The sequence below is a fragment of the Desmodus rotundus genome, chromosome 7, assembly GCF_022682495.2.
Source record: "Desmodus rotundus isolate HL8 chromosome 7, HLdesRot8A.1, whole genome shotgun sequence".
In the NCBI taxonomy this organism is placed as follows: domain Eukaryota; kingdom Metazoa; phylum Chordata; class Mammalia; order Chiroptera; family Phyllostomidae; genus Desmodus; species Desmodus rotundus.
In genome coordinates, this window is record NC_071393.1 from 113,965,433 (window position 1) to 113,989,693 (window position 24,261).

General features: G+C 40.9%; 1 protein-coding gene across 30 annotated transcripts in view; it reads left to right on the plus strand.

The window, feature by feature from the left end:
- SIPA1L1 (signal induced proliferation associated 1 like 1) overlaps nt 1–24,261 on the plus strand; it is a 323,108-nt gene that overhangs the window by 226,798 nt on the left and 72,049 nt on the right. For all 30 annotated transcript variants that reach the window (XM_071222029.1, XM_071222033.1, XM_071222028.1 and 27 more), the window contains 3 exons: nt 6,152–6,326; nt 15,102–15,205; nt 18,491–18,648. In XM_071222029.1, coding sequence (XP_071078130.1) covers nt 6,152–6,326; nt 15,102–15,205; nt 18,491–18,648 — 437 coding nt within the window. The remainder of the gene's footprint in view (nt 1–6,151; nt 6,327–15,101; nt 15,206–18,490; nt 18,649–24,261) is intronic.

The following is a 24,261-nucleotide window of genomic DNA, read 5'->3' on the forward strand; positions in this document are numbered from 1 at the left end:
AAAAAATATAAAACTCCCTATTTCAGATAATGTGGTAGTCTATGTACAAAGCACCAAGGAATCTACAAAAATTCCTCAGAACGACAGGGAGTGTTCAGCAAGGTTGTATGATCCAGCATCAACTCAGACAAATCAATTAGGTTTATATAATACCGTCTGTAGTCCTTCAACAAAAAATGAAATATTTGACTATGTATCTAACAAAATATACATAGGACTTGTTTGCTGAAAACTGATAAAAGAAATCAAAGATGACCTAAATAAATGAGAGACATACCACATTCATGAATTGAAAGACTCAACCTACTAATGATGTCCATTCTCCCCTAATTGATTCAACTTTAACATAATTAGTATCAAAACCCCAGTAAGACTTTTTGTGATTATAGGCAAGATTACTCTGAGCTATATATAGAAAGGCAGAGGAACTGGAAGAGCTAGAACAATTTTGAAAACGAATAAAGTGGGAGAGGTTATTCTACCTGATTTTAAGACTTTCTGTATAACTACAGTAATCAAGTCTGTGTCTTACTATTTATTGGAAAGAAGGACACATGGATCAATGAAACAGAATAGAGAAAACAGAAATAGTCCCACACAAATATATCCAACTGATTTAGTAAGGGTGTGAAAACACTTCAGTGGAGGAAGGATGGGCTTTTCAAACAAAGGTGCTGGCAGTTAGACATCCATAGACAAAATAATGAACTTGACCTAAACCTCACATATTATACAAAAATTTATTCTGAAGGATCACTGCTTGAAATGCAAAGTGATAAAACATTTTGACAAAAACATAGAAAATCTTTGGGACCTAGGGTTTGGTCAACAGTTCTTAGATATAACACCAAAAACTTTATTCAGAAAAGAAATAATCGAGAAATTAGAGTTCATCAAAGTTAAAACCATTCTGCAGTGCTTCTTTTCCTTGGACATTTGCTGATTTGTCTGAGACTTAGGGCTTGAGGCCGGCATGAAGCTACAGATAAAAAGTATGATGACAGATCAACCTTCATTGATTTCATGGCAGCTGCAGAAATAAAAAATAGAGGTCAGGGGTGACTGGAGAACTTGGCTCTGTTAAACAATCAAATTGAAACTCAGGAACTGAAGAAAATAACCAAAAGTTAAAATCTCGGGAGATGGGTATAAGAGCATATTTGACACAGCAGAAGAGAAAATCGATGAATTGGAAGACTGGTTATCAGAAAATTTTTGAAGAATGGGGAGAAGAAAATGTGGGACATACAGAAAAGCGCCTCCACGCATCTGAGCCACCGTGGAGCGCGTGCATCTGATTCAGTTCCCAGGAGCAGAGAGGGCTTAAAGCATTATTCAGTGAAAGAATCAGTATTGGAAGAGTTACTCACAGAGAAATTTCCAGAACTGAGGAGAGGCACGATTTAAGATAGAATCAAGGAGCTCTGCTTGCCCTAAGTAAGATAAACACAAAGAATCAAACATAAGCCCATCATAGTAAAATTAAATTTGCTGAAAATAAAAGAAAAAGAGACAAATTTTTGTAATTGCCAAAGGAAAAATACCTCCAATGAAGAACAGTGAGACAATCGACTATTAAAATTAGTGTTGGCTGACTATAAAGCAGGAAGGAAAGGTGGAAATCAGAAGGCATACCCAGAGTGCTGAAAGAGAATAGCTCTCACAGCGAAGTTTAACAACAAAAACATTCTCTTAAGAGGTAGGCAAAACTAATTTGTAGTGAGAAAACAAAGAACAGTGGTTGTTTGAGGCTTTTAGTTAATGCAGGATGCGTGGCCAACGGAAACCAGGAATCTTTTGGGGTGATGGAAATGTTCTGTTCCTTGATTGTGGTGGAGGTTTATTAAAACTCATCAAATTGTATGCCTCAAACAGAAGCAGTTTGCTGTTCAGAAACTACATCTGCCCCCCCACCCCACCCCAATAAAGTTGACTTAAAAACTGAAGGCAGATTTCTGCTTTTGGCTACAATTAAGAAAGGCGGGACTACATTTACCCTCCCATCTGAAACCACTTAGAAACTACACAAAACAATGAAACAGTGATTTTTATGACACTGGACATCAGGCCACGAAAGACGGTGATCTCTGGGAGGTGGGGTGCCCAGCTGAAGCCCAGGGGTCTCCCTGAGGTGAGCCTGAGATGGGAGGCCAGTGAGGTTTGGGCTCACAGAGCTGAGTACTGACAAGTACTTGGTGGAGTATTTCCTCCACTTGAGGAAACTACCTAAGACCAGGGTAAGAATCACCTGAAAGGTCAGGAAGGGCAAATCCTCAGAAACCGCTCCCACCAGGCAGACTGGAGAACCTTCGAGTTCACACGGCGTGGGACCGAGTCTCCGAATGGTTTTGCTGCAGGAGTGGGGCCAAACTATCCTCACAATAGACTCTGCCCTGGTGCACCTAACAGCACGGAAGGGAAGGATCAAACTGTCTCCAAAGTGAGAACTGCTATACAATGAAACACTTCATAGTGACTGTTTCGAATTTCTAGGTTAAATCAGACAGTTTGGTTGGTTGTGTAAGAACGGTAAGAGCTGGGTTGTTCTCGTGGTCTGTGCCGCCCCTGTGGCCTTGCTGTGGCTGGGACACCAGGGGGGAAGAGATGAAAAGGCAGCACTTCTGGAGGGGTCCCTGAGAACTTGGTGATTCTCATTGGTTTCCACCGGGAGGGGACTCCGACTTCGCATCCATCCTTCCTGGAACTCAGGGCTGTGTGAGTCAGGTTGCAGTTGCTGTTTCTTTGATTTGGTGTTAAAGTGCCTTTTTTTTTCTCTTTTTTTTATGAAAGGAAGAGCAGCTTTATGTTTTGTCTGTTCCCCGCTGTGGGAGCCCACGTCACTTTTGACGGGTGTTGAAAAACACTTTGCTTTGTTGAGATTCACCTTCATCTCAAATATAACCTTAGTCCAAAATCAGGTAAAATAATTTTTCTGATTTTATTCTTTCTAAAAATTCTTTTAGCTATTCTAGTTCCTTTGCCTTTCCTTATAAGTTTCAGAATAATCTTGTCTGTAATTTGTCTATAATAACAAAAATCACCCCTTTTTGTAGCACAAACATTTGTTGAGTGTCCAGATACCTCCATCAATGCTCCGGGTGAGTGGTTGACGTGCAAGCAGGGAATAGCATAGCCTGACCCCAGGATGATCCGAAGCAAAGCCCTGACTGTAGAGAAAGCCTCCCCATTCCCAGGGTGGCTTCTGGTGCCATCACAGCTCTATTTGGAGCCTTGCACGGAAGTGTCATATATCCACGACCATGAGCCCATACAGATGTGTGTCTGTGGGTCTCAGAACCCCCAAACGTTAGCTCTAACCCTGTTTACATTTGTGCTTCCGCCTGAAATGTTCCTTATCGCATTTACGGGACTCCTCCTTAACAACCTCTCGTATTCTGGCAGGGAACACGGTTGCTAGCTGAGGATTCTAGGAGGCCGAGTTCAGAGAATGCCACCTGCCTTGATTTAATTGCAGTAGAAACTCAGGGTGCAGTCATGTTGTCACCTCAGAGGATGGAGCAGTGACATTTGGCACAGTTTCAAGCCAGAGGAAATTTGACATTCTAAGAAATGTGCTAATCCTCTTAAAGAAGCCTTCCTTTCACGACCAGCAAGAAATTTTGTTCTCCCGTCTGCAGGTGGAGTTCTCCAGACTATGAGAAATCAGTCCAAACAAAAACGGCACTTAGTCTCATTGTCCTTGGATCCTGCTTCTCCGGTGGTTGTGGGGAAGTTTCCTTACTTATCTTCTCTCCTCTGAACTCTTCCCCCCCCCCACCCTTTCTCTTTTCTTTTTTATAAGTGATTGCTCTTGAATGTTGCACAGTGAAATCTTAGGCCTTTATCTAAGAAGTTTTAAAAAGCCAGCCACAAATCCAGTGTCACTGATGCTTTCTTTTGAACAGGGTGACTTTTGTCTTCCATTGTCGCATGAGAAGGCTGATCTGGGAGGCATAGAGCCAAATGGCAAATGACTAGGAGCCCCTTTTTTTTCTCTGAATTGCTTCCTGTTCACGGCTCCCCTGCAGGGAGGAAGCAAAGGTCTGGCTGGGTTGAGGACTTCCTTTGTGGCAGACACAGATCTGGCCACTACTTTCTTACCTGTTGAGACCTGATAGGGCACTCAACGTAATTCTAAAGCCAGGATGAAATCTCCACCTGTGGGAGCTCAGCTGTAAGCATTAGCCACACTCAGACGTTTGGAGCAGGCTGGCTGAGATAAGGCTGAAATGTCAGCCTTATCCGGTGGTGTGTGGTAGGTTTTACTCCGATTTCTTCTGTTTGGCTTTCCCTACATGTGGTATGCAAGATGACTAAGTCCTGAATCTGTTTCTGTTAATGATCACAATGGAGCCGCAATAACATAAGGTCGTATGCTATTTTAAAAATGTTCTAATATACCAGTATATCCAGTTATTTGCAAGTTTCAGCCCTGGAATTTTACCTCCCACTCCCTGGAGCAGGCAGGGTAGAGTACAGAACTTCTGGGCAGCCCTCAGGTCCACGGGTCGTGTAAAGGCTGCCGAGCCCCCTGGTCTGCTAGGTAGCATGCAGTGGAGGAGAGGCAAGACAGGTTCCCCCCTGCGGCATTTTCTGTGTTCTCCCTATTTGTAAACATTTGGTTTGAAAGGTCGAAAAGAGTTGTTCAGGTTCACAGTGCCTTGTATAAAAAAATGTTAAGAGCTGAATATGTTTCAGAATTCAGAAATGTCCAGGTTTTAGCAGGGTAACAAAGTGCATGTAGCAGAAAGTAATGTTCCCAGTGGGATGGGGGACAGCACCCCACGATCAAACACATTAATATTTCTTCAGGAAAAAATGAATATTCACACAAAGAAGGATAAATTAAAAGTATTCGTGTCAGCTCCTGTCACGTTTTGCTGCTAAGCGGGTTTGCTTGCATTTGGTTTTCTCTTTCAACTTTCGAATTGCGCCTCTAAGGGGCTGTGGTAGAAGTGGAGCAGGACAAGCCGCCGTGAGGCCTGGCGAATGCAATAGAGCCGCATCGCGGGCCGGCCCTGATCGTGTGGCTCTCCCTGCTGGGCTCCTTTCTCCTCCATTCTCTTTGCTTTTCTGTCAGACAGGAGTGATACTTGCTGCATGGGCTGCTCTAAGGATAAGCTAACGTTAAACAGGAACATAGTGATTGACAAGTAATGAGTGTTCATTAAATGCTAGCGATTACAATGTTGCCTCGTCCCTCCCCCGTCCGTTTACGAGATGAAATGAGATGAAAACGTACTGGAGCGGCGGTGGTCCCTGGGGGCAGGGGCCTCAGCGGTATGGGTGGCCCTGGTTTCACTGCAGAATCAAAAACTCCACATTTTTATATTGAAAACTCATTTCTTATTAAATGACTAATACCACCTTAAAATTGGTTTGCAAAATGATTAGACTTTTCAATGCTGAATAAATGTTTTGATTAACATATTTAAATCTCTTGAATGCTTCGTTATAACTGTATCTGCGGAAGGAATATTTACCCCTCGCTGATTTGCCTTTATGAGGCCCTCTTACAGTTTCTATCCAGTCTCTCTTCTCTTAGAAAAATATTTGAAAAGGGCGTGGTCGATGATGCTAGCGCTGTAACAAAGATATAACTGAGGTTTATAATTTCGTATATTGGAAAAATAGCATTGGAAGATGTCTTTCCAATTTTACCAAAAACCAAAAAACTGCAAGGACATTTGGTGAGCTTTGTAGGGCAAAACAATTTATTTTAAAGTATCTTTTGTAAACTAATCATCTGCTTTTAAATTTTTAAAGGCCTTCCTTCTAAACGTTGGAGCTGGGAATGGGGAGATCATTGAAACAGAATTGCCTTTTGTTTATAGCCTTCTCTTGTACTTGGTAACCCGTCAACAGCAATTGCCTTCAAGTACCAACATCTGTTCTAATGATGCATGATCTTCACATGCAGGAGATTTTATTTTTCTGGCCTTTCCTCGTAATTCATGAAGGTTTATAATTACAGATGCTTGCTTTACTGTATTGTTTGGAACAGAGACAGAAGAATTAAAACAGAAGGTTTTCAAGAGAGTAGAGATGTTAGCTCTTTGGTGGGCATTTGCTCTGCAGGACTTAGTAGCACTTAAGTGGGCCAAAGTAGATCCGCCTCTGTTTATTTGTACTTTGTTGCCTGCCTTCACAGCTGAACTATCAGCAAAAAGTCGGCATCATGTACTGCAAAGCTGGACAGAGCACGGAAGAAGAGATGTACAACAATGAATCAGCCGGCCCAGCCTTTGAAGAATTCCTTCAGCTCTTGGGAGAACGCGTTCGGCTCAAAGGATTCGAGAAGTATCGGGCACAGCTTGACACCAAAAGTAAGACATACTTACACCCCCCTACTGGGTTTATTTCCTTCCTGCTGTGCTGATGTTCACCTGCTAAATTGCCCATAAAACAACACTGGTACTTGTTGCAGAAAACTCCTAGTGATGGAGGAGAGGAAGCCAGAGGGGGAGGTATGTGGCTGCAGAACAAGCAAAGACCACAGTCAAAGTAGCGAGGGTTAGACTAAAAAACAGTGTTGTCAGAGGTGTGGATGGAATGGAGGAGTGGGTGCAGATATGCTTCTTGGACAGTGTGGTGTAAACCTCACTATATTTAGCTGAATGTTAAAGTGATTAAAAACTCTGGCAACTTATAACCATCTGGTCGTAAGCCCTAGAATTTTCAACTTGCATTAATTCATTTCATAAGCCTCATGTTGTTTCTCTTTGAGTCAGCCTTTGCATCGTTTTTCTTATTCATTTTTGTATTCTTCTAATATCTAGGAGGGTTGTGTTTGCTTACTTCTGTTACTGTTGTCCATTGTCAAGTCTCTGAGAAATAGGCTTCTTAGAGTCAGTGTTAGTTTGGCTCATGAAATGTGTTGATTAAAAACACAATAATGAAGCAATCTGTTTTCTTACTGCTCGTGAGCATACAAGGTTTTCCACTCTCACTCTCCAAGTCACTAATAAAATAGTTAGGTTCACAGGTACCTGTTTTGACTAGAGTGCGTGGACTCCTGCCGTGTGGCCGTGTGGAAGCAAGTTTACGGTTTGTCTCCAGACCCATAGACAGACGTCTTCACCCTTTTTCTCTGAGAAGGCCCGTGGGTCAGCACATCTGTACTGCAGTCTGTAGTAATCTCTCTGATATTCCGCACAGGAAATTAAATAAGAAGTTGAGTCATGAAAACAGAAAAGCATTCATAAACTGCTGCAGGGAAGAATTTCCTGTTGCCATGGTTTTGCTGTTGCCGACTTGGAAACGACATGCTAGGGAGACTATTAAAACCCATAGATAGCCTAGACCCTAAAATATTATTTTAACATTCCATGCTCTGCTTGCAACTGCACACAGTTTTAAATCGCAGTATGTCCTTTAAATCTCAGTTTGTCCTTAAACTCCTTTTATCCAGATCTTCTGACATTTACTCTGTACAGACCATTCATGTTGTCCCAGTTTGTTGTGGTCTGTGAGTTATCATCACCACCGAGAGCTCTTGAAAGGGTCAGGGAAGAGAAGGCAGTAAGCACCCCGATTCTGTGAATGAGTGGCCACACGGGGAGTCGATAAGATTATCTATTATTTGTGTATTTACACATTCCCAGCCCCCTCTTGATGATGAAAAACAGTGTGACAAATGTATAGTAAGGCCCTACTTAAGCACTGTGGCGTCGAGCAAGGCAGCAGAATAATCATTCGGTGGGCATTTTGCCCCAATATCACAGTGACTAAAGGCTAGAGGGGGCTGAGCTTGGACAGCACAGGTTTCTAGGTATACAACACACTCAGCAGGGAAGGGTTCCTTCTCACTAAACTACTCTCCTGTACGGCTCCTCTTGACCTTTCAAAGCATAGCTTTGGAGAGGAGTTCATAGTTTTCTGTTCCTTCAGAGTGCCAAGTTTCCTAAAGTGAATGGAAAGTAGGAAAGTGTTTTTATTTTAAAGGCCTGAAGAAGACAGTATGTATATTTATCTCTCTTACTCCAAGCTAATAGGGTCACAAACTAGAGGGGACCATTAGTCTCATCATTTAAACAGGTATTAAGTGATAACAGACCACAGAAATAGGAACCAGCCAGCCTCTGCACACCCCCGCAGCCCCTTACTGGCCACGGCACAGCCAGAGATGAGATGAGACTTTGCTCCGTGTGCTGTGAGGTAATATCACCACAATTCATCTAACTTTATTTTGTGTCAAGAAACTTCTCTTTCATTGTAACCCTTCAAAAGAGAAAATGCTTCCCAGAACAAGCATTCCTAAGAATGAGAACATCTGCATGTGACAATGTAGATGTCACGTGGGTCTCTGGGTTTGTAGTTTTCATCAAATTAAAACATTATTTGTCAATCTTCATTTCTCTATTTTTCCTGCCTCCCCCTCCCCTTAATTTTTAACTGGTTTTTCCCTGGTTTTGTTTGCATACTTCCTATTAGTGTATATTCAGGTTCACTGTGCTTTCCTTGCGCAGTGTCTTAATCTGCTCTTAATTCAATTCAATGAAATTTTCACTTAGAATATTGTAATTTTCAGTTATGTTTGATTCTCTTTTCTTATATTTTCCTTTTTCTCCTCATTAGGTTCATATTGTCCTTTAAATCCTTGAACATATTTATAATAGCTGCATTTAAAGTCCTCATGAGCTAATTCCATCATCATCTCTGTCATTTGGAATATTCTCCTGCTTTTGAGTTACATTTTTCTGCTTCACATGTGTGGTTATTTTTGATTGGATAGTGAACATTATAAATATAAATGTTTAACTATAGAATGTATTGGATTTTGTTATCTTCTTTAAAGAGTGTTGAGTTTTGTTCTGGTAGGCAGTTAAATCCTTACAGAACAGCCTGATCTTTATGAACCTTGTTCTTGCCTTTATTGAAGCATACCTAGAGCAACCTCTTCTCGCTGACTAATTTAGCTCTGCTGCTAACGCAGGACTTGTCTTGAACGTGAATACCCCGTATTCAGTGAGGCATCTCTACTCTGGTCATCCCCATGTAAACCGTGAGAGTTGTTTGGCTTACAGTTCTCTGGTGGTGGTTCTTTCACTAATAGTTTTTCTTTGCATTGCCTTGGAATTTCATTCTATGCATATGCAATTTGATACGCAGCCTGCATATTGTGGGGGACCCTTGTGCAGATTTGAACCTCATCCTCCTCTTCGGTCCATGCAAAGCAGGTATCAGCCACCACAGGCTTCCCACACACCAGTCCATTTTGGCTCCCCCCTCAAAGCCCTGCTCTGTGCCATTGTTCCGAAAGTGCCTCCAGGTTTAAAGCCAGGGAGAATGGTAGGGCTCACCTTTGATTCTCTTTTCTCCGGGGTCCCTGCCTATTGTAAAATGTCCGAACAGTTGCTTCAGATACATTGTCAGCTTTTCTACTTACTTACAGTGGGAGAGCAAGTTCTGTACTCAGTGCTGTTGGCAGGAAAGGGAAGTCCCTGATACTTTTTACAGATGCCATCTCATGTAATCTCCACAAACCCTGGTAGATATCAGTTAGCCCGGTTTTACGGAATTCTTTTTTTTTTTTTTTTTTTTTTTTTAGATTAACCAACAAGTCAAAGGTTGGACAGCTAGTAAGCATTAGGGAAAGTGAACAGATCCTCATGGTACCGTTAATGAAGTAATCAGAGGAAGCATGAATGTAGAATCAAGCACAGGAAAGCCCAGAGCTCTGCCTTGTGGCCGTGTCTTCCCTTCTCTCAGCCCTTGGGCTAAAAATACCCAATTCATCTCGTAAGACAGTTCTACTTGTCTTATATTGTAACTCTATTCAGATTCTAGTACTTTGGTAAAGGAGGGAGGGGCTTAGGGAAGGAAGAACTGATGGAATTATTGAACCATTTCTTCTCTTTCCCATTTTTTTATACGAAGTCCATTTTCCCATCTCCGAAACAAGGATTTCTAACAAATAAGCTACAAATGTGTCAGGGGTCGGAACAGTTCTATAATGAAGGGATTTGCAGTCGTGGATTTTTTGGGTCCTTTTCTTGTTTCCTTGTTTGGATGACATAACCTCTAGATACTTAACAGTCCGCTCACACTGAAGTAAATACAAAAATAAACTTCCCACCAAGCCATTTGTTACTTGAAAGCTGGAGACCACCCTCATTTTTACCCGTGCATATGGATTATTATTTTGGAAATTTGTTTCTGCCTGAGGCCTGTTTGTCAAGTCAGCACAAAGGGGACTTAGAAGCCCTTTGTTGATCGTTCTTTCAAAGCCTCCATTAATTTGCTACAATATTAGTGAATGTTTGCTTCTTCTCCCGTTTTTTAGCAGAGTGTGTTGTTAAAAAACCATTGAGATTCAGGGCCTTAGAAGACACTTAGACTTTTCATGAAGAAAATAAACCGTTCTTTATTTGGAATATCTAAACTTCGATAGGGAAAAGGATGAAACTAGCATCTTTAAAAGCTTTGCACGTGACAAGGGCTACTTGGCATCCTAGAGACTAATGAGGAAAAGGAGTCTTTTAGCCTCCTTAACTGTGAATTGTATTAGAGTGTAAAGTTTTTTGTCTTTGAGTGTTCCTGAGATGCCCTTGGCAAAGAAATTAAAATATATAAAAGGCCCTACTTAAGGAACGAGGCTTTTTACCTGCACAAAATTCTAAATTCTAATTAGCACATTTCATGAACATCTTTTATGGACTATAACTTTTCATATACATTATTTCACTTAATCCTCAGCACAGTGAGATTACACAGGAGCAGAGAGGTGAAGTGACTTGATCGTGGTAATTTAGCAAATGATGCTACTGGCGTTCAGATTCAGATCTTCTTCCAAGTTGGGAATCCAGGTAATTGCAGGCGTCTTGCCATGTGAGCAGTAGGTAGAAAGTAGTAGTGGCTGATTCCTAAGTGGCAGCCTCCCACCTTCTCTTGTCCTTTCCTTGCAGTGTGTTAGCAGTTGTGAGAAGCCTGGAGTCCCAGGCTCATGCACACGCACACTCACAGACCCCCTGTACTGACACTCAGCATGAGTGTGCCTGCCATGGAGAAGGGTAGCACAGACTCTCCTTGATCTTATCCTGATGACATTGAAGTAAAGATAACTTGTCTCCTGGTCATGGCTAAAGGTATACTGAAAAAATGTCAGTACATATGGTAGATGGAATTCAGGTGGAACACTTGACTTTCCCAAATACTTCATTAGTGAGTGAAAGAAATAGTACCACATGGCAGAAGTGTGCCTCCTCACAAGTGCGTGCCAGTGTACTAGAGATCAGAGCGTGTCCCTGGCTGTGTTTCTGAGCTTTGACTTCAGACCCCGAGGCACGGTTGCATGATGGGAGCTCTGGGGGTCTTCAGTGGGTGGCCCCCAGCAGCCAGCTACTCTCGTCATGTTTCCAGTTGCGGTAAGAGTCACACCCACAACCTGTCTGTGATTTTCGTCTTGGCATTTGACGTGTTCCTCAGTGGCGAGGGCATTAAGAAACTGAGCTCAAGCTTTCTTCATCCTATTGACTTTATTAGTCTACATGTGTTTATTTAACTAGATTACATTTCTCCTTGTGTTCACAAATCTTTAAAACTAGGAACTTTCCAAAAATCAATTGCATAGGCTTGTTTTCCTTCATCTACCTTTTCTGAACTCAGACATATCCATTAGTAACCAGAAAATGGTTATATAAAAGTCTGATTAGCTTTTTCCTGATTCAGATTCATACACATAGACCTTTATCCTCCAAGTTTTAGATTAACTAAAAGCAAAAGAGCTGAGCCTAAAGAGAAGTCAAGGATGAATATGACATTGACCGTATCTGAAATTGCTCTACACACTTATTAACCTGTTCATACCATCTTCCAAAAGAAATGCCCACCGAATGTCTAGGACATTTTTACTTATCTATACCTTTCAAAGCAGCTAAGAAGAATATTCTTATCATTGCTAAATTACTCAGGGTCTTCTTATCATGTATTTGAATATTAAAAATTTTACTTCCTATGGCTTAGCATGGAGTGCTGACCTTATTAGTGGAAATAAACCACTTGTGGTAGGACGGTTTGGAGGCAAATGACGTGGTTATCAAGGTGATCGTCATGCTGCCCGAACTTACTTTTTAAGTTTCAAAGATCCATGCAGATATGAAGGGTCATTACCGTCTTTTCATTCCTCTTGTACAAGCTTATTTTCCCTTAAAAACTAACTCAATGTACTCTCCGTACAAAGAAAAAAGGATTCTTGTCATTTTCCTGATTGTCGTTCTGTTAAATTTTTCATGGTTTCAGGGTTTTAAGGTTATTAAAAATATAATAACAACATTGGGTGCCTTATTCGTTAGTGACTAATAGCAAAACTTCATTTTCCATTGTCTCTGGTACAGTTTAGCAAATTCTACTATGTACACAGTAATTTCAGGATTTGGAAATTCCTTTCTTCTCAGAAAGGAAAGTTTCATTGTCCTGGCCCTAGTTTCATCTTTAAAACATTTGAAACTGTTTCCACACTGTTTAGAATTATCAGCAAAACTGGGTTTTTCTCAGGTCTCCAGAAAGGCTGGTCACACAACCTGCATCCCAGGAAATGAGGCAGACGGAGGAGGACAGGAGAGGACTAGAGGAGAACAACAGATTGTCCTCAGGGCTGTCCTCCTTGAGTTTTCCTCTGTGGGATTACTGCAGAATTAGACATAAAAAGCAAAATGTCTGTCTGAAATGAGTGCTGGATGACAATTTTTTTCTAGTTCATTAATTTTGCTTAAAATTGATTTGAAACACATGTAAGTACACGTCAAAGCTGACACATTCACTTTAAAGTTTTAAAATGTACTAATTTGTTCTAGAGGTATTTATAGCAAGGATCCTTAGCGATAGATAAGTTCTTCAGACTCAAGACTTGTCTTAAATAGTTCAATTATTCATTGTAGTAATTTGTAGGGGATTTTTGTGTGTGTGTGGTGGTAGTCATTAACTTTCACAAGATATTTTTCTTGGAGAGCTATGTATGTTGCTACCTATATTTGCAATTTTCAAAAAGGAGTCATCTTCTTTTAGCTCCTTCTTAAAACCCTTTGCATTTTATGTCAGCTTCAGAAGTAAGATCCTCCAAGAAGCTCAAGGTTGAAACTCAGGGCTCTAGGACTTCTGTACAAGTGTCTGCAAGTTACCCTGTGGTCTATTCTCGGAGCAGCGCCTCAGGGCAGTGGAACTACTGCATTACAGTCTCCCTGGGGGCGTTTATTAAAATAGATCTCTCTGCCCAGCCCCCCACTTAGTGAGCAGTGTTTCTGGGGGTGAGGAATGGGGTTTGTCTTTTGAACGAGCTCCCCAGGAGACCCTGCACATGCTGAATTTTGTGACCCACTATCCTTTGATACGTGCCAGAGGCCTGTGCAGCAGCATCGTTCTCCAAAACTCGGTGAAGCGTTCTGGTCCTCAAAGTTGTGGTTGAGCGAGGCTTGAGTTAACCCGGATGAATGCACTTCTGTTCACTCAGCAGCCTGTAAGTCCAGGTCCCTCAAAGCTAAAGATAGCTCCCTTCAATTGAGCAGTTGATAATTCTGTTTCCAGGTATTTAGGGCACATTGATTTATTAATGACTAAGGGGGTAAAGATCGTTTTTGTTTTCCCCTAAGGAAGATGAGTGTAGAACACATTCTTAAAAAATTGTGCGACATTGCTGTAATACCTATGTCATTCATTGTTAAAATCTTGATAAATTTCTGTTTGTTAAGAACAAAATAGTTTTATTGCTTGAATCAGAGATATTTGAAAAGATGTCCTTAACTTGATGTCTGTGGAAAGAAGTCAGAAATCTATGAATTTAAATGGGAAATAATTTTACATTTATTTTCACTGACGCTGTCAACCGATGGTTGCGGTGCTAATTCAACACCGACAGGAATCCGCGATTTGGGGTGTGGTGAAGAGGGAAACTACTCAGTGCGCACAGTTCAGTTATGACGCAGCATGGCTGTGGAAGGATATGGCCGTGAGGCAAGGCCCCTCTCTGGCTAGACAGCTCTGCCAGCTCTTCTCCACGCTGGTCCAGAGAGATGTCTTCATTTGTTTTGTGTTTGGTGTTTTGTCTTTGGAGTTTCAGCTCTAGCTGGGAAAACGTAGTCTTCCATGGAAAGGGAACTTCATTCCCTGAGTCAGAGGGGAGCTGATTTACATAGAGAGAAATTCCTACCTGGGACCTGTTTGGTCCGCCCTCATGCTGATGAGGACTCCAAATCCTCACAGTTTGATTGGTCCAAAAAGCACAGTCCTGATTGGTTGGAGAAGATGCTAATGGGGATATAGCTGTGTAGCTCTGTTTGGATGGGAAAAGTCTCAGTCCTGTTGAAGATTGGTTGGAAAAGATGCTAATGGACAGGGAAAATCTCAGTTCTATTTGTCGAAATATGATTCCAGGAACTCCTTTATAAGGGCTGGCTAGAAGGCAGGAACACAGTGCAGGCAGGCCATTTAGTTCAGGCTTCTCCATAAAGCATGGCTTACATGAGAGGCTCCAGTTTAGAAAAAAATGCTAGGCTCTGTTTTTAAATTTGAGCCCAGGTAGCCATCAGGAATCCTTGGTAGTTATCTTTGCTCCCAGGGTCCACAACCCCTAATTAAAATTCAGCATTTCCTTCAATTATGAATGTAGGCAACAAACCACAGTAGTTAGTGTAAGCTCTACCTGTTATTTTACTGTCAAAAGAAAGCACAGGTCTTTTCATATCATATTGTAGGTCGTTGTAGATATTGGAAAATATTGTATCACTACTTCAAATTTATAATAGTTATTAGAACAGCTGCGAAAACTTGTTATATAAATCTTTTGTTATTGTATCCTATTTTCAAATTACTTTTGAAAACTGAAGTCTCAATATAATTGATTTCTGTTGAAACCTTACGTATTTTATTTTATGCATTTATAAATATTATTCAGAGTAGGACTCTATTAGCTTCACTAGACTGCCAAAGGGAATCAAGGTATAAAAAATGGGTAAGAACGCCTATTCTAGATCTTGTTTAGGATCTCTTCATCCTAAACCATCCCCTCTTTTTGTTTTGAGGTAGTTCTCTTATATTAACTATTTTCCATATTCTTATAGTCACCTCATCATTCTTGTATTTTATTTCATTTTGTGTTTTTACTGTAGCTGACTCCACTGGAACCCATTCTCTTTATACAACCTACAAAGACTATGAAATCATGTTCCACGTTTCTACCATGCTGCCATACACACCTAACAACAAGCAACAGGTAAGAGATCCTTGTGTTACCTGTGTTTCTTCGCCCTTGTTTTATTTCCCCCAGAAGCCTAAATGGCAAGTTTGTAAAATCTTAAACCAAAATTTAATGTTGCACCTGCCACAGCAGCAGGAAACTTTGTATGTTGTGGAAGTAAGAAATAGCAAATGAGCTGAAAAGAAATGAAGAGACACAAATTCTAGGTTAACAGCCAGCTGGGTGGCTTTGTGAATTAATAGTTTGCTTTTCGCCCACGGAGACCGAGGTTTTTATGAAATCTGAAGAGAACAAGTTGAAATCATGCTGATTAGATGACTCTGCAGGGTGGCAAAGAATGTATATGAGTGGGTGAAGTTTCATGTCGAGAGGCCAGTGTGCAGAGCTGGAAGTACTGATGTTTCATTTCATACTGCAGAGGGGACACTAACATGGAGAAAAAGTAGAATAAGTGTCAGTGGGATCTCAGAAAAATGTCTTTTCTTAACATGTTTGTCAGGAGATAGCAAGGAACACACATAACAACTGCATTTATGCACATCATACACAGAGCTTTTTTATAAAACATCTAAAAGCACCATGCCAATTGCTAAAATGTAGTCTGTACAGAGCAAAATGGAAACTGGCGGCAAGTATTGTTTTAGGGTATATGGTAGTTGTTGTTTTAAAAAAATATTTCAAAATAAATAATACCAAATTGAAACTTAAAAGAACCAGAGCTACCCTCCTTTCAGTGGCTATTACATACACAAGGAGTCCAGAATTACTTCTGACCTTAAAATGGGTATGGGTTTTGTTATTGTCAGTTTTTGTGCTGACGGAGTGCAGGCCTGCTGCAGAGTGAATCGCAGCCTCTTTCTTAAAACACGGCCGAATGCAGATCTCATCTGTCACTTTGGGTTTGATTAAATCATAAATCTGGGTAATAAAGCTTTGCCTCTTATGATTACCAAAGTAACCAAAATTAGGAAGCAAAGCACTGAATCAGCTGTAAGTCTGAAATAAGCCAGTTTTAAGATGAATTCCCTGGTCTGAGTTTGTTGACAGTTTGTTTTATGCAGATTCCAAGTTTTAGATTTCTCCGAGAGGAAAACATCATGCTAAGAAAAATATACTAAACTTCTTATTCTGACCAGAAGTAGACAAAAAGTTTAATGACATTAACAAGCATTCTTTAGAGGGGAGATAAAGTCTTATTCTACCTGATTATTAACAAGATTCAATTAATTGTTTATTTCTGACTAAATGAGTTGAAACGCTGAGCAGAGTGAGTTGGCATTTAAATGGACAGCTGTCTAAAGTATTTAATTTTGGAGTCCAATCAAGGCAAAAATATTGTCTTCCTAAATTAGAATGAAAGAGTAATTGGTATTGTTACATGTTAAGAAATTTTAGCAAGGAGGGGAAATTGGGACAATCGTAATGGAACAATAATAAAGAAAAAGACATTTTAGTTTTCTAGCTAAAGAATTTATTTCTGTGTAGATTACTTTATGCTTGGGGGAAAAAACCTAGAGAGAATGCATCTTTTACAATCTCTCTGTGCCCTGACTGGTGTGGCTCAGTCGGTTGGGTGTCATCCCACAAAGTGGAAGGTTGCTGGTTCGATTCCCAGTCAGGGCAGCCTGCCGGGGTTGCAGGTTTGGTCCCAGGTTGGGGCGTGTGCTGGAGGCAACCGATCGGTGTTTCTCTGTCACGTCAGTGTTTCTCTCCCTCTCTTTCCCCCTCCCTTCCCATCTCTCTAAAAAATAAATAAATAGAATCTTTTTAAAAAATCTTTTTGCAGGAATTTGTTTATAAATATTTTCATTGTATATAATATGAGGTGGATAGATTTATTTCTACTTGGGCCCTTTATTAAGACATTAATGTTATATATCAAGCCATAGTTTGAAGAAAGAATGTATCGAGAAGACAATGACATCATGTAGGCAGCCGTGGCATAATACGCAGATTGTGTGTGCTTTGGTATGTCTGTGACCCCGAGTAGATTAATGATCTTTAATAGTGGGTATATTCTGTGCGGCAATCAGTACAGACCAGTCTTTATGTCGGTAACTTCCGATAACATGCCACGTTTAGAATGAAGTAAATGGCCTCATTAGCAGTTAATTTGGGATGCTTTAAAATTCCTAAGGTTAAAAGTACATTTCCTGAACATTCTAACTCCCAATTCTCAACCCTAATCTAAAAGGCCATTGTTTCTCCCAGCTGGCAGCCAATACTAGCTCCTTGATTGTACTGGTATGTAGCTAGTTTATGTGAGTTGGAGTCACTGTAGAATTTTTTTCAAGTTTTATAAATGCAAGCCTGTGTCTAAGGGTGGATAGTTTATATAAATGTCATGTTATTTTCCTTCTTATAAAAGCTTCAGTATAATAAGAGAAATACAAACTTTGGTTAGTTATTCCGTATAATATTAAATTGAACTACCTAGTAAATGCCTTCTGAAAAGGCGCGACCTGGGTTGACCCAGGTGCCCGAAGTTAAAAGCCGCCTCTGTCAAAGCCACTTAATGTTGGGCAGAAGGTGGTTTCCGGTAGCTTTCATGCTGCTTAAAGAAGCTGTTTCAACTTGAATTTCAACCTGCTCTTTACAAATTCCGGGATATCACTAATTTCTGCTTTCCCAGTTTATGACACAAAAAGTATATCAGAAAACACTGTAGCCATATTTCTTTACATGATGGTAGTTAGAGCAGGACATAAATTGTGTTGTAATTACTTCAGCCATTCTCATCTCTAAAAAAACCTTTTCCCTATGGCAAGCTCCCTTCTTATATGAAAATGGAACGAAACTGTTGTTATGGAAACTAAGGATTTAGAGACGCTGGTACTTGGCATAATATTGGATAGATCTATTTGAATCAGCTATATATGCTGTGCAAATTTCAGAATATTCTTTTCTATATTCTTCCTTCGCTGGAATAAGGCAGGCTAAATATTGGCAATAAAGATTACCTACCTTAATATGTACTGATTAATAATGAATGTTTTAGCCCTGGCTGATGTACCTCAATGGATTGAGCGCTGACCTGCGAACCAAAGGGCCACTGGTTCGATTCCTAGTCAGGGCACATGCCTGGGTTGCAGGCCAGATCCCCAGTAGGGGGCACGCAAGAGGCAACCACACATTGATGTTTCTCTGCCTCTCTTTCTCCCTCCCTTCCCCTCTGTCTATAAATAAATAAGTAAATAAATAAAATTAAAAATAATAATGAATGTTTTAAATACTGTTACATAAGGGAACTGAGGAGGAAAAAGCAGAATGTCATTTATGTTTGTTTATTTTTTCTTCCAGCTCCTACGGAAGCGGCACATTGGAAATGATATCGTAACAATCGTTTTCCAAGAGCCTGGAGCACAGCCATTCAGCCCGAAAAACATCCGATCCCACTTTCAGCACGTCTTCGTCATCGTCAGGGCTCACAACCCCTGCACAGACAGTGTCTGTTACAGGTATGGGCGCCGCCCGCAGAGGCTGGGTGGGCCTTGCCTGGGTCACTGGACGGCCCCACCCAGCTCTGCTTTCTTAAGGGGCCGCAAGAAGTCTCTTACTGGTCATTTTTGTCTTTAAACTGTGCGTGCGGATGGTTTATTCACATGGTGACGTAATCTGATGGTACTGGCTTTACCCAGACGTGTTGGTTAGACACCTGCCGTTTCCATTTGCACCTCCTCCTTAGGTGGTGTCCTTCATCCCTGCCATCTGGTCACCAACTAATTACTCATACTGCTAATTATATTTGGCTTTTGGCATGGCAAGAACAGAGAAGAATGATCATAGTAAGGAGGGGAGAGAAGGTGGTTTTGTTGCTTTTTTAATTACTAAATATTTAAAGAGCCCAACACTTGCTGAGGGCTGATTCACCCTTAAGATTTCTGACTGCAATATTAGAGGCCTCTCTATGCTTTATTAAGCATTTGGTGGAATTGTTTCAATGTCCCTCATTGACCGAGTCTCATGAGTCTCAGAATTCAGGCATCTATCTGCAGAGGCCTTTGCAAGAATACTGAAGGGGTTTGGTGTGGAGAGGAAGATGCTGGGTTGATAGGGGTGTAGTGCCAAAAAAAAAAAAAAAGATGTGAAAGGATATTCTGGCCTTAGTAAGATGTTTCTAATGCGAATCTATCCTTTCAAAAGTGAAGTTTTATGATACCTTTCAATCCCTAAAATTTGGAAAATGAGGCTTGGTTAATTTTGGATATTTGTTTTTGAATTAACATAGCCACCTGTGCAGAAAGTGGCCAACTCAGACTGGTAATTGAACTGTTGGGAATTCCACAACTGTCTTATTCTAGGTGTAATGCAAGTTCATTACAGGCGTAGAACAAGCAAGTTCAACAAACAAAGCAAATAAAGGTTACTGTGAACTACTGCTGACTATCAGTATCCCTGGACATTTTGCAATAACTACATGTGTCGAGCTCTTAGTACAATCCCTGCACTATTTTAGGCACTTCACTTGTGTTCCCTCGTTTAAAAAACCAATGAGGTAGGTACTGTTTCCATCCCCACTTTCAGGTGAGGAAACCCAAGCATATGGGGAGAGGTAACTTGTCTGAGGTCAGCTGGTTCTGGGCAGAGCTGCGGTTTCCATGTACCAAGTCTGATTCTAGCGCCCAGCCTATTAATGCCTCACTCACATGCCCTTGTGAATAGGAGCCTTTGCTGCCCCTGCTGCTGACTTACCAGCTATGTCTGTGGTTACCTAGGCTCAGGGGTGGAATCATGAACAGAAGAGACCTAGACCTGAAGCCTCTTCTCCAGAATATGGCCTCTGAAAGCTGCTTTAGTCAGATGTGGAACAAAAGTAGGACATCTGATGATAATTGGAATGGGTAACTGTTTGCATGTAGAAAATACCCCAAGCCACTGAAACATGTTAGGCACTGGGTTCCTGCACGGGATTTCATGCTACTTTATAGATGGAAGGCTAAACCTTTGAAGTGATCCCTAGGGAGTTTGGGGATGTGGGAGCCTATGCAGTTTCATTTAAGGAGGGATTCTTCTTCGAAAGTCTTGGTATCAGATAGAAATATAGTGCAAGCCACATGTAATTATATATTTTTAATAGCCATGCTTTTTAAAATAACAAGAAATAGGTAAAATTTTAATGATATATATTTTTGACCCATTAATTTATTTACCTGTAAATACTATTTCAAGTAATTTTTTAATTTTAAAGTATTTGAGATACTTAAGTTTTTGGACTAAGTCTTTGAAATCTAGGGTGCATTTTTAGACTTACTGCTCATCTCAGGATACTCAGTTTTATTGGAAATAATCTGTATTTAGATTTCTTAAAATTTACAATTGGAAAAGTAAATTCACGTGCTCAGATTTTTCTATACATGCTTTTTAAAAAAGCATTTTAAATAACTGAATTGAGTGTCAATTTTTGAAGTGTAATATACTTTAATACTCCTTGGCACACTAGCCACATTTGGAATGCTCAGTAGCCACATGAGGCCAATGCAAGTTTAAACAGACTGATGAGGAGGGAAGTTCTCTTCGCCCCCTCCAGCTCTTGGCTTGATGAGGAGGTGACACCTCTTTGTTCTTTACAGGCCTGCACCTCCCACCCCCAGCCTAATAATCATGGTTTTTGCTGTCGTCTTCTTGTTTTTAATTTGTTGCCTGGAGAGCCCATCTCCTTAACCCCACGTGTGAAGTGGGGGACCTCTGCAGGAGGACCCTGAACACCCCTGCTGAGGACACGCAGCCCGTCTGGAATCTCCTAGGTGCCATCATGCTTGTTTGAAGACCCAGTTCACTGCTTAAAAGGGAAACTGAACTTTTCCCTTTTGTAAATCCAAGCCAAATAATCAGTTTGTAACATCACTGAAGGAATCACAAGAAACTAAAATAGTCATCTTCTCCCGTTGTAACTTAAGGCACATGAATTTTTTCAGCCCTTCTCTGACTGAGGCAGGCATGTTTCCCGGGGAGCGCGTGGTGAGGTCAGGAGAGGGTTAGGGCCCAGAAGGAGTCGGGCAGCTCTCTCTAGTCTTCAATGCCTGGGGGAGGGGGCCTGAGGGGTTTGTTTTCTCGTGAAAAGGACAATATTAGGAAGTAGAATGGAAAATTTGGATTGATTTTAAGATAAAATGTGGGTTTTCCAAAAGTTTTTATACCTGTGAGTTTTCGCACACTTCAGCTGCTCCCCAGCCTCCTAGGGATATGAAGTTACAGACCTCTCTCATCAGGAGTGCTTCGGTTGAAAACTTAAGCAATGCATTGACTTTACTAGTTTTAGTTCCTTTTACTTATACTAATATTTAATTTTATTAAATTTTATTTAGTTTAAATTTTATTTATTTACATTTATGTAAATATCCCTAAGTGATGTAGAGTAATTGAAATGCTTTTTATCATTTAAAACCTCTCGTTCCCCACTTTCTCCACTGGGAGCACTCACACTTATTTACTGGCATCTACTTGGTGCCTGCAGTGGAGAAAGTGCAAAATTTGTTTTCACAAAGGAGCTTCTTGCTCCTTCGTGAAGAGAAGTGTGGGATCCATATAGAACTAAGTCGTAAGAAATGTTTAATGAGAAAATGGGATTTGGTGTGTGTTTGCAAGCACAGATGGATGGAATTCAGTGGGGAAAGGAATAACTCTAGCAGTGACCTGCAGAATATACGGAGGTACAGCCACAGGAAGGGGGGAAGTACAGTAGGACTACTGCCATAGGAAAGCTTACGAGCCAGCAGAGGCCCTGAGAATGCTAGGCCATCCAAAAACACTATACAGTGTAAACAAAGTTTTAGGAAAATGTATCCAATGTAACCATACAAGGTAATCTCAGAAAGACAAATTTAGAACTTGTTGTTATTTGTTTATTTTTCACCATTCTTGACAGCCTTTGTCATGTATGTGCTGGGTATTCTTCTAGGCCTGGGATGGAACAAGGGAACCACTAGAGAAGCATCCTTGTGGTAGATGTGGGAATGAGGCCCTGAAATGGGTGTTCTCTCTCCCTGGAAACTTTCCGTAGGAAAAACTGACTAATTGAAACTAATCTCAGAGGCCAGCTAACCTGGAGCAGTAGACAGAGCCAGGAACTAAGAAACTAATCACCAAGTCTGTGTACTAAAGCTTATGCCCATACCTGGTAGGAGAGCCTCTGGTCTCTATTATTTTGTCTTACTACAGTGGGCTCAATTGTCTGGTCCAGTTGATGGAACAGGTTAGAAGCAACAAATCAAAAAGATAAAGGAGCTGTTTAGTGACAAGGATGTACTGAAAATATCAGTAAGTGACGACTGATAAGGGGGATGCAGAAAAACTATTCACATCAAAACTACAAATTCAATAAGCACCGCAGTCGGGGGTCATTTGGTTTGGGAACAACCAACCAAATATACCTGAGGGCCTCACTGTGCAAAAACAGTGTAAAATTGTTTTTCACCATGTTTAACAACTAATGAATTAATGGATATAGGCATTAATCATGAAAGGCTACTGCAAATATCACCAAAAGAGACAAATGTTACATAATGGGAGAACACAACCCCAAGAATGAATTGGTCCTGTCCCCACCGTACCTCCCCAAATTGACTCTGAATCTGATCAAACCTCTAGAGAAGCCAATTCATAGGAAATACAAAAGATAGAGCATGTCTGTATTCAGCAAATTTAGACTCTGGACAGCTCAATGTGACAAACAGCCCAATTTCGTCGGTAAATAAATTATAGGAAATAAAGAGAAGTGGAGTGGAATAAACACAGTTAAAAAAATTTAAGATAAAATTAATTGCAATGTGTTGGCCTCATTTGGAACAAATTGAGACCAAACATCTATTAATAAATCTTACAATGTCTTAATTGAAAATTGGAACATTGATTCACCATTTGATGAAATTAAAGAATTACTAATTTTAGAAATAGTATATTAATGTGTTTTTAATAATGACCCCGAGTCTTTGAAATAAATGCTAAATTACAGTCAGTAACTATGTTTAGGAAGGTAGGAATATGCATTATTCCTCTCAGAAAGGTTTCCATATCCAGTGGTTAAAATGTAATACATGTTGAAAGGAGTCAGTATGATGTAGCCCAGAAAGCACTTGGAGTCAGACCAGACTGTGAAACCTCTCAGATGTTAAATTTCCCTTCCTGTGCAGTAGAAGGTTGCTTGACATCTTAAAATCTCATAAGTATCTCATGTAGGCAGGGAGTGTGCTGCGTGCGCATTAAATGCCCATGTACTTTTTCTTCTCTTGAAAAAAATAAATAAATATGCAAGCTCCAACTAGCAAGAGAAATCAAAGTGGGTCAAGTGGTAGAAGTGTCTTTCAGAAAGTCTATTCCAAGCCATAGATCATTAGCATTCCTATTGTCCAATGTAGCTGAACTTCCCAAGACAACAATCCAAACTTGTCACTTTTGGTGCATACCTAAACCACTTAGGGCAAAGTTCAGACTGCCTCGCAAAGCCTACAGCGTGGAGTCCCTCAGGTCTATCCTCTCCTGTCTCTCAGCCTCCACTGGCACCTCAGTCAGTCCTCTCCTCACCCTCTACCTCATTCTGGAGACACGTGGAGCTACTTAGAGCTCCCAGAACATGCTGTGTGCTCTGCCCCTCCTCTTTGCACGTGCTGCTCGGGGGCAGGAATGCCTTTCCTCACACACACAGGCCCGGCCCTCCTTCCTCTGATGAATTACTGCTTTTCTTTTTTCTCTGGAGGACTCCCTGTACCTCCCAGGACTAGCTCAAGTGCTTTTCTGAAGCATCTCCAGTAGCACCTTGCACCTCCCCAGGGGAGCGTGCAGACCACTGGATGTAGCCTCCACCAGACTTGGAGTTTCTGGAGGGCTGGGCCTGTGTCAACTCATCTTGATCCTCAACATTAGCACAGTGCCTCATGTGTAGTTGCTGCTCAGTGAGTGCTGGTGAATGAATGCTGGGAGAAGTGAGAAGCCCCCAGGCAGCGAATGATGGGCACACACTCATTCTGCCATGAGCCTTTTCTGTCCTTCGCCCAGCTCTGCTTTCTTAAAAAGCTGAAAATCTGATCCAGACTCCAAGAAGCGGAAACTTCGCTCAACTGTTTTAATGCTAAATC